Below are 11490 nucleotides of genomic sequence, written 5' to 3'. Positions count from 1 at the left end.
CGCCCCTAACCAACTGGCCAACGAAACATTGGTAAAAATATAGACAGAACTCTGCACATCTCGTGTTGTTGTTGTTGTTTAACGGTTCATTTCAAGAAAAACTATTTATTTCCCGTGTGTGTGTGTGTATATATACACACACTTTTTCATAACTCTAACAACAACAAAATAAAATAGGCTATTGTGCTGTATACAGATTTTGTAACTTTAAGTTTACTTTCTTTCACAACACCATGAACTATAATTAAGTGCTCTTGAATTCATATTGAATTCGTTTTCACCATTTCGTTTTAAAGCAAGGATATTATGCAAGTGGCGTTCTTCATATGTAACAACTAATGAGTCACTTACTAACGTTCAATCCAAACGGTTGATGGCATTAAATACGGATATAATTTTGATTTTAACGCTCTTTTCACTGTAAATCCAGTTATGTTTGGGCGTGTATATCCAGGTTTTTATCTATAAATGAATAAGAGAGGTCAGCAAATCTGTGCTTCTCCGAAATACCAGTATCATCCCTTAATAACAGAAATCACCAACGGATAAAAATGAATCATGTATTCAGCTCCACGAGTTTTGTGTTCTATGCTGTAGCCAGGAAACTTTGTTTCTATAATCAAGTGTGATGAAATGGCGCATGTGTTTGCAGCCATCGCTGATGCGTTAAGACCGCTCAGGGTGTGAGATCACATAACACTTAGTCATGTACGTCTAGGGACTCCTTTGTTTAGTTACCTGTCAACAGAATGTGTTGTACACTGGCTCATATCATGCGTGATGTCGAAGCTAAGGACCTCTAGATCAAGGACACTCAGCACTGAGCAAAGTACGAACACTGCAACACTTTTTTTTATATGTGTTTAGACCATGTTATAAGGTAAAGTTCTAAATGAATGTTATGTTTTCAAGATAATTGATTCTCTGATATTCGATCTGATAAATGTTAATGAATATATATATGAATTTATTAATTTTTTTATAAAAGTTTGTTTGTTTGTTCGTTTGTAATTAAGCACAAAGCTACGCAATGGGCTATCTATGCTCTGCCCACCACGGGTATCGAAACCCGGATTCTGGCGTTGTAAGTCCGCAGACATACCGCTGTGCCACTGGGGGGCTCGTTCTTTCTTTCTTTTTAATAAAAGTTTGGTTATCAGTCATTTTTGGCCTTCTTTTTTGTCCTGAAGGTAGGAATGCCCTCTTTTGTCTATCCTGTGTGTGTTATTGTTTTGTTCTTACAAGTACCTTTTTGTTTTAGTCTAGGTCCGTAAATAATTAAAACACTTGTATTCCTAAAATGTTTTGCCTTGTTAGAAATATCAAGTAAAATATTTTCCCGTAAGCCAGAGATATAGACAAACCTTCGGATCTTTTACAAACATGTTAGTGATAGGGGAAAATATACATATATATATATATGTCTGTGCCTAATGTCTTTATATATATATGTATAGTCTTCTACCCATAGACGTAGCAAGTTATAACTGTAGTTCCTCAATCGGTGTACACAAAAGCTACTACACTTAACTGTTTATTCGACAGCTATCTATTTGTCACTGAAAACGCGTTTCACAAAAGCTGAAAATTCGAGTATATTATGCCGTCTCGACATTTTTGTATATAGCAAGGTGAAATCATTTCTGTCACTTTTTTATATGACCAATATCTATCTATATAACTGTTTTGAGCATGTCATTGTGACCTGACCGAACGTTTTTTCTTTTGTTGCTATAGGAATTTAAACCATAACTGAAATTAACAAATCAACGGTCTTGCATTAATTTGTATTTTATTCTAATCACTTTCCAAGTTTAAGTTGTTGTGTTGTGTTTTGAATTTCGCGCAAAGCTACACGAGGGCTATCTGCGCTAGCCGTCCCTAATTTAGCAGTGTAAGACTAGAGGGAAGGCAGCTAGTCATCACCACCCACCGCCAACTCTTGGGCTACTCTTTTTTCCAACGAATAGTGGGATTGACCGTCACATTATAACACGCCCACGGCTGAAAGGGCGAGCATGCCTGGTGTGACGGGGATTCGAACCCGCGACCCTCAGATTGCGAGTCGAGCGCCCTAACCACCTGGCCATGCCGGGCCCCAAGTTTAAGACATTCATTTTACCGAAGCACATAACAATAAGCACAAGCAGTGGATAGACATATTCGTCTGTTTATTGGTATTTATGTTAAGTAATAGACAAGACAGTTCTTCGGTAAGAACTGAAATGCAGAATACATATCTATACATGTGCAGTAAGTCCCCCCCCCCTTCTCTTTTAGAGTTGCGGCTTTTTCAAAAACATACCTGGAGCAGAATAAGTTCAATGACTCCAAGATAACCTTACCACTCATACTAATACTATACGCAGATACATCAAGTGTGCTACAAGTGCCTTCGAGCACTTAGGTGTGCTTACGGCATTGGCCAGTGCAATAGAGCTGAATCTGAAATTCTGTGTTGCAATGAGCTGAACATAGTTTTTTATCACTATATCTGATTACAGAAGGTGTGGTACCTGATTGGCCAAAAAACTAGTCTCGTTGGCCTGTTAGTTGTTCACGTGATTTCCGATCGGTGGTATTCTGATATCTACCATATTTGTTGATTTTATTGTGTTTTTCTTACCAGTCAGTGAACTCTATTTTTAACAGGTGTATAAGACCAGTACTTGTCTATGCGTGTGAGGTTATCCCACACGAGCCTTATATTCACTGCATACAGACACACAACTTGATCAGACAACGCTATAAAATGATTGATAATACAGAGAGATTTAATCAATATGCAGTGCTGTTATCAAACCACTGCGCATGCGTGTTGCTGTGCCAACTTCAATTCAACTGTCGTTACAGACTTTTATTCTAGTGCTTGACATGTGTTAAAAAGCAGTGCTTCATATATGTATGTTGCTTTAACTTATTTATCTTGTTCTCATAACATAACTTTCTGATAGGTAGCGCTGTACATTTTGAAAGCATACTTTGTGGTTTGTTCTCAATGAAACATTGGTACATTTTGAAAGGAATAAGATATTTATTTAGTGTGTTTCTTAGAATCAGTTCATTAATAGGGTATTCCTATATGGATGTGTATATGCTTCGATCTACACGTTACATTGCCTATATACGGCGGTGTTTAAGTTGTAAAGTTACATACTTGTCCACTAGGTCGTTATATTCCCCTTGTGATCATTGTTAAAATCCTGGGTTCGATTCCACGCAATAGACACATCACATATAGTCCATTGTATAGCTTTGCACTAAAATACAAACACAAAAGGATCGTAATTAGTTCATCACTGACCAATCACTCTCTTCATTATAATAAGCTGGTAATACAATAACAGAGAGGCAGAGAAAAATTTAAACACCTAATCGTTGTTTACATCCAACAAATAAAAGTTGAAGGTTTAATAATTTTCTACCATATAGAATTAATGTGGTTAGGAAGAACCTTGCTTTCGAAAAAATTTAGGCAATATTAGAAATTTAACTTTTCTTTTGTAACATATTATAATAAGATAATTAATACTTATGGTAATCAGGAAATTCAATGCTGCTGTATTTTTTACAACTAATAATAATAAAATTACCAAATTACCCCCCCCCCCCAGAAAATTGCTCCCAGCAGAATTGGCCCGAAATTAAAAACATTGTATTTATAATCACTTAACACTAACCCAGCTAACACACAACGTTTCTACAACGTTGCTGAATAGTTGTACATTGGTAAAATCCACAACGTCATGCATTATATGTTCTGACAACGTTGTGGCACTGTTAGACGTTAATGGTGTATGTATGTATATATATATATATATTAATGAATTAAGAAATTTATAAAAATTCCAATAACATTTTACATGGTTTAAAATACTGAACAAAATTTTTGATGTATTTTTTGTACGGTTTATGCTTTTGAAAATTTACAAAGCAGGAAAACGTTTTTTGTGCTGCCATCTAGTAACGATATAAGATATTGCCTTAGCCCTAATGAATAATTGTGCTCTTGTCAATGAAACAATTGGTATACTAGCACAGGATGAGAATTATGAACATGAAAAAAATTTAGAATTTTTTTTATATGAAAGACAATCACCCAAAAATTATTTCAAAAATGTTGTTTGAATATTTCAATATAATTATGGAAGAAATTAAACACTAAAGGAAGCTTGTGGTCAAACATTTGCAAAATATGATTTGTTGATATTTTTACCATTATATGGTTTTAAAACTAAAATACTATTCTTCCAAAATAAATATATGATAGTCGTGCTATTACATTGTATGTTCATGATTATAATTACTAAGTATATATATATATTTTTTAATGTTTATTGATAGCTATGAAGTGATATTTGATGTAAGACTATCCCTCAACTTATGAAACTTACACGTTGAAAAATATATACCTGAACAGTAAATATCATTCCAAGTGTGTTCTCAGTTTGGATGTAAAGCTTTAATTACAATATGTTCAATAAGCCGCGCGAACTCGTAACACAAAGCACACTATGAAGAACCATAGTAAAGGCGCAAATCTTATTTTCACATGTGATATAGCAAAATTTCAAAACATTCGATCAAATCACTAGTGTAACTTCAAGAAAGTAAATAATACTAAGTCATTCTCCACTAGTATTAATACTTTCAACATTACATTGTAATAAGTGTGAACTAAGTGAAAATATTTTACAAATACTTCTGTATAATGCAGAAAGAAAGTGTAAATGAAATGAGCTAAGAAAATGGAGACCAATTCAATATTTTGTTTATTTGATTTAAGCATCAGACAAGTTTTTTTTTTTTAGATTTGTTTTAAGGTTCCAAAAATACTTGCTTGAACTTTGTAAGTTTTATAGGAATCTATGCTAAGAGTCTGGTTTAACTATCGAAAATTCGCTGTTTAGTTTATTTCGGGTATCGAAGAATGTATTTAAGTAATACTTTTGTTGAAACTGATGTAGGAGTTTAGAAATACGATGAGTTTAGTTTCAACACCTAAACTGAAGCCAAGAACCTGGTTTAATCATCCCCGAATCTGTTTTGTTTTTCAAGCTTCCAAAAATCCTTGCTGATAATGTGGGTTAGGCAATTAACTATCTGTAAAGAATTCATTTTTTAGGAACTCAGTAACCTGGACAAATAAATTAAAGGTATTTAAAATGCGTTTTAATATATATATATATATATATATACTCATCCGGCAGTATTTAACACTCCATAAAACAATAATCTTTCAATCCTCTCACGAACTACTGAGATATTTAGTATATTATTGTTCACTGTGTAGAGAGAGACCTTGTACTGTATAATTTTTCTTTCTAGATCTTTGACTACTCGGACTTATCTCAGACTCCCAATCTTCTTCAGTCATCCGACCAACCAACGACTCCTAGTGGCAGACCAGCAAGTTCACAAGGGACAAAACGACAGTGGCGCGAATTCGGACGAAATACAGAAGCTGAAAAAATACAGATACCAAGACTGTAGGTTTTTTAAAACTCGTCCATTTCAAGAATTGTATTTATTGTTTTTAATTTAAAATAGATTTTGTGTTGTTGTTCGTTTCCTAATCGATTTGCCCCCAGTAGCACAGCGGTATGTCTGCGGACTTACAACGCTAGAATCCGGGTTTCGATACCCGTGGTGGGCTGAGCACAGATAGTCCATTGTGTAGCTTTGTGCTTAATTACAAACAAGCAAACAAACCTAATCGATTTAATAGAATTTTTGTCATTTCATTCTGATCAAATCTAGCTACTTACGTAGATCAGAATTAAACATCAACCCATAAACTAATACAGCTAATTTAACATACCAGCTCTAACTAGAAGTTTGTAATGACATAAACTTGTTAGTAATAAGAAATATATATACAGAACCGCATAAGTTTGTAATATCGTTTTTCTTAATTTTAGCATTATAGGGTTAATAGTTTCTTTACTTCAAACTGGCTATTATTTTGAAAACATTCTAGTTTGAAACTGTCATAAAATTGAGTCAAACGTTTCTTATGGTTTTCCACAAATATATTTTACTTAAAAACCTAATTATTTAGGTCGGAAAACAATATTATAGCATTTGTTTTAATATATGCTCAACCGTTTTTTTTCCAAAGTGTAACATAGCGTGACTTTTTCCATATCAATTTATTGCAGCAATGAATAGCAACGAGCTGACTAAAAATTTAACTTTCTCATTTTAATTAATGTGACTACTAAGTATAGAAAGTTTCCTACTACAAATTTGTTACACTTTCTGCTTAAACGATATACAAGATAAAACTAAAGAACTGTTACTCTACGAAATAACTTTTCTCTTATAATAACTTGTGCTTAAGACCTGTTACTCTACGAAATGACTTTCTCTTATAATAACTTGTGCTAAAGACCTGTTACTCTAGAGAAAGTCATTTCGTTATAATAACTTGTGCTAAAGAACTGTTACTCTACGAAATGACTTTCTCTTATAATAACTTGTGCTAAAGAACTGTTACTCTACGAAATGACTTTCTGTTATAATAACTTGTGCTAAAGACCTGTTACTCTACGAAATGACTTTCTCTTATAATAACTTGTGAGCAAAGTGTGTTTTAATACCGAATTGCATAATTAAATCACCAGCCACTCAGCAGGTGTGAATACAGGTTTTCGCTTGATTGGCGTTAAGGGTATGTTCCAAGTCTGTAACCTTTGAAAGAATACTTTTCATTGGAAGTTAGGTGTTAATGATAGTTTAAAGTTTCTTGAATAGTTTTGTTTTTAACATCAAACCACGGGTTTGAATATCTAATATCTTTGGTTTCAAACATAAAATAGTATGCTATCTTAGATTAAGAAATAAAATAATTGTTCATTGGCTGGGTCTTTTGGTATTCAAATCACTTCCAGAATAAACTGAATGAAAGGTATTTCGTATAAATCTACTTTAAATAAACAACGCCAAATTACAGATGGAGCGAGAGAGTACACCAAAAAATTATATAAGTTTCGTGTTTAAAAAAAAAGGAAACACATAATAAATAAACGGTGGAAAAAGATTTACAAGTGATAAAAAATAATAAACTCAATGTAGTTTTCATATGATACACAAGCGAGTTTAAAAGAATCTCGGAGCGAGTGCACATGAACAACGCGTTTACAAAAATTACGTTCGTCATCTAACATTACAATAATAGTAAAATACAGTGTATTATAGAGAATTTCAAAACTGAGAAACACTTAATAGAAGTTTTTCCAACAATGTTTCATATATATATATATATACAGATAACTCGAGTCGATTTTCGATTGAACATAAAGTTTAAAAACCCGATTGAATCATTGTCTTTTTACCATTAATTTATTCACGTTATGAGCTTAAAATAAAAAATTTGGCAATTTTGTGTTGGAATGTAGGACTGGCACCCATAGTGCTACGAACTAAGAGTAAAACAGTGTTGATTCTCAAGGGACCAATCCTCTTTGTTCTTTACTCTCATGTTTTGGAATCGACATAGCAGAAATAGAACTAGTATTGTTTTGAAAGATCATTTTCAGTGAGTGACTGTGAAAGAAGAGTCAATGGGTAGAGGAGGAGTCACGAGAAGATCTTGCTCCAGGATATTTCAGATCCTTGCTACTCCATTACTTCTGTTAAGTATAAAACAAGACTGTGTCTGGTCATTGTGCTGCCCATTATAAAATTTAGTTTCCCGGTTTAAGGGTTGATTATTGCCGTATAATCCAGATTTTTTAAGGGTTGATTATTGCCGTATAATCCGGATTTTTTAAGGGTTGATTATTGCCGTATAATCCGGATTTTTAAGGGTTGATTATTGCTGTATAATCCGGATTTTTTAAGAGTTGACTATTGCTGTATAATCCGGATTTTTTAAAAAGAGTTATTCAGCATATCTTATGCTTTGGGTGCCAGTTCCAATGTTCGCTCAGAAGTTTGAGAAATGTTAACATTAGCCAAAAATTAACTAATCATTTTATTTTTGTCAAAACTGTATTTCTTAGAGTATATACTAAAAACCAAACAGAAAATCTTAAGGGAAGTTTGCTCTACATTCAAAATAAATTGTCTTACTAAATAGTTGAAACAACTTGCACTGCACAAAACACATACATATTAGAGGTTTCTTAAATCAAACTATATTACAAGTTCGTTATAATTCTAAGGCTAAGCAGTAATCTAATCATCAGAAATAATGTCCTTAAGCCTATGTTGACCTTACGTAATTTGTATTTTAATCGCCTATCTTCCCAGGAATCGGAAATTCAGTTCGATTCAACGGTAGGATATATCTTATAAAAAGGATCAGTGGACTTTTTTGTTTTTTTTTACGAAACTTCTCTCCACATATTTTGTTACATAACAGAGAAGAAACATGTCTTGACTTTATATTTTGAAGCAGTGTTAGTATGATTAAACTGGGCACAATGAACAATATGGGAAAAGCCGTCATTTTGTGGCATAATTCAACCCTATATTAAAAAAAAACACATTATATAGAAGTTGCGGGTGTTTTTCTACAGCTCTCACATTATTCATTTATTGTAGTTTACAGATTGGGTTTATGAATTGTGTTTTAGTTTACTGATTGGGTTTATGTATTGTGTTTTAGTTTACTGATTGGGTTTATGGATTGTGTTTTAGTTCACAGATTAGGTTTGTGGAGTGTGTTTTAATTTACAGATTAGGTTTGTGGATTGTGTTTTAGTTCACAGATTAGGTTTGTGGAGTGTGTTTTAGTTTACAGATTAGGTTTGTGGAGTGTGTTTTAATTTACAGATTAGGTTTGTGGATTGTGTTTTAGTTCACAGATGAGGTTTGTGGAGTGTGTTTTAGTTTACAGATTAGGTTTGTGGATTGTGTCTAGTGTTTTTGTTTTTTACTTATGTCCATAGTAGTTCAAATATGTTACCGGCTATTTCTGTTTTTTTTCTTTTTCAATCTGTACACAGTAAAATACTTATATTTACTGGTGCACTTTCCATGCTACATCTTATTAAGACAGTCCTTGGCATAATCACAGTTGTCGAAGTAGGTCAACAAACACCTAAATACCAAAAGGTGGCTTTATATTGATGTTTTAAAGAAACACGCCTAAAGTCCTTAAGATTAGAATTTTACATGCATGTATTAAATCTGAGTGAGTAAAAAGTTACGTATAACCTCGAAGAATTTTGATGTAATATTTCAAACCGGACGCTGTGTAAGAAGAAACTTAGTGCTTGTTCACGTAAACTGTTGATATTAGTTTTTATTTTGGAGTTTACCAATATAACACAGTCCTTGGGAGTGTCTCAATCTGCTGGTAGAACACACCGTATACGTGCTCAAATTTAACATTGCTAGCGAACTAAAAGAAAAAGAAATGGCAAAGTTTTAACTATCACGAAAATTAACTCTTGCAGTTGTGAAGAAAGTAAACTCAAGTGAAATAGCGGACTCTATATGTTACTTTGACGGCAAACTGACTTAAATTCAGCTGCCATTAGAAAAATTCCCGAGTTGAATCCAATTCCAAATAAAATGCAGATACAGACATTGAGAGCTATTTTATAATGAAATGAAGCTTATTAGGAAGTGAACTGAGGCTATATTTCTTGGTAATTCTAGTTGCTTTAGGGGCCACCAAAACTAGTTGTTCACCTGTTGTCTTTATTCTGTTCACTACTCAAGTCAAGATGTATTTGAAGGCTCTCTTATTTGTACTGGATTACATTTTGATGATGTATCCATGTCATATATGGGACGTTTTTCAGTCATTTTGTGATGTATTGTGAAGACTTCTCTGTCGCGAAGTACGCTTTTGGAAATATTCAGAACTCAAGATAGTGTTTTTTAGTTTTCTTTTAGACAAGCTGTGTGTTTTTGAAGACGTGTACGTCTACTATTCAAGCTCGGTTACTTTTGGAAATGTCACCCCACCTAGTTAAGGCATAATTTTGAGACGTCTTTCAAGCTATCTTTTAGAAATAAGATTCTTACTTAAGTTGAGGTAAATGTTTTAAAACATTTAAACTCCAATTATAGACCAGTTTAATGGTGTCTTTTTCTTAAAGGTATGTATTTTACATAACATTGGACATTTTGTAGCTAGGCTTTAATGTATTTTAAAATGATTAAAGTCAAAGTCGTGTACATTTTCATGAGTATTTTCACTTAAAGGACAATGCTTTTTGAATATTTTTTTTTTTTACACATAGGAAACAAAGCGTTTTTGAAACATAATTTTACTTAATAATTAACATTTTCACACCAGATATTCTGATGTTGGTTTCCGATATTTCCTCGAAGCTTCCATTTCTACCAGTCAAAGACGGGAAGATGACAGAATAACTTATATTAATAAAGGTAAGAAAGGAATTGTATAATGAGTTGTTGTTTAGATTGCTATTCAGGAACCTTGGTACTATAAACACACATATAGTTGTGCAAGTTCACGTATGCAACAACTGAAATGATAAGTTTTAAACAGGTGATAGTTATTCCAAAAGCTTTTATTAAGAAATAAAATATAACGCACCTGCGAATAAGAGGATACATTTGGATAAGATTAAAAAGAGGATAAAGAGTATATCCTGTTGCTCAGTTATGTTTCTGGAATGATACAGTTTGTATCCGTTTAACGCGATTAAAGCAATCGATAAACGGAAATCGAGAACGTTTTATACTGCTAAAAAAAGTATTGAAACAGACATGTCTGCTGAATATCGTTCCCTATGTGGGCGCCACCGTTTCAGTAAACATGAGTGGTATGTGAGTCACACGTAGAATTTCGTGGCGCACAAGCAGAGAACAACTCACCCACAAAATGCGTTATAAGTTACACGATGTGTTGTATGATGATCGTTGGTTTATCTATGGCAGCGTAGGTGGTTAAGGCTGAATCATTGTCAATTCCACACTATTTTCTATTTAAATGCACTGATTAAGTAAGAACTGCTTACGTGGAAATAACCTTTCCTCTGAGCCTAACCTATAACTCTTTTTTTTTAACTTTATAATTTGGAATTGCTTAGAGCAATTTTATGATTTCTGATCGCTTCATTTGTCAACAGAAAATGTAACTATTTAATATTTTAGTTTTGTTACAAGAGACACGTGTAGTTTAACTAGACCTACTACTAATTGGTCGGCTTTAATTAAGTTTTTTAGTTTACTGATTCTACAAAACAAGTGAGAAAGTGTGATCAATTAATAAAATGAGAACAAAACCTAAGATAATAACTTTTCAGTTCGCTTGTATAAGTGATCTACAAATTTAAGTAGGCGTACCAATAAGTAACAAACATCAGAACATCAACAAAAACCAACTCAATTTGTTCAAGATATATAGATATATTTGTAGACACGCATAAGTAACGTTTTGCCATAAGTTGTGCTTGAACAAATTGTTTTAGGCAAATATCAGGAAAATGATGCCCGGTCAGTAAATATTTTATAAAATAAATAATCTACTTATTGCCTTTTTATACACATTTTTATTTAAGT

General features: G+C 33.0%; 1 protein-coding gene across 1 annotated transcript in view; it reads left to right on the top strand.

Annotated features, from left to right (window-relative positions):
* LOC106461474 (protein grainyhead-like) overlaps positions 1-11490 on the top strand; it is a 124206-nt gene that overhangs the window by 93656 nt on the left and 19060 nt on the right. The window contains exons 5-6 of the mRNA XM_022388714.1: positions 5329-5489; positions 10259-10350. Of these exons, the coding sequence (XP_022244422.1) occupies positions 5329-5489; positions 10259-10350 (253 nt within the window). The remainder of the gene's footprint in view (positions 1-5328; positions 5490-10258; positions 10351-11490) is intronic.

This window comes from Limulus polyphemus, unplaced genomic scaffold (assembly GCF_000517525.1).
Source record: "Limulus polyphemus unplaced genomic scaffold, Limulus_polyphemus-2.1.2 Scaffold39, whole genome shotgun sequence".
Lineage (NCBI taxonomy): Eukaryota > Metazoa > Arthropoda > Merostomata > Xiphosura > Limulidae > Limulus > Limulus polyphemus.
Note: the sequence above shows the minus strand (reverse complement) of the source record. Positions and strands in the feature narration are given on the sequence as shown.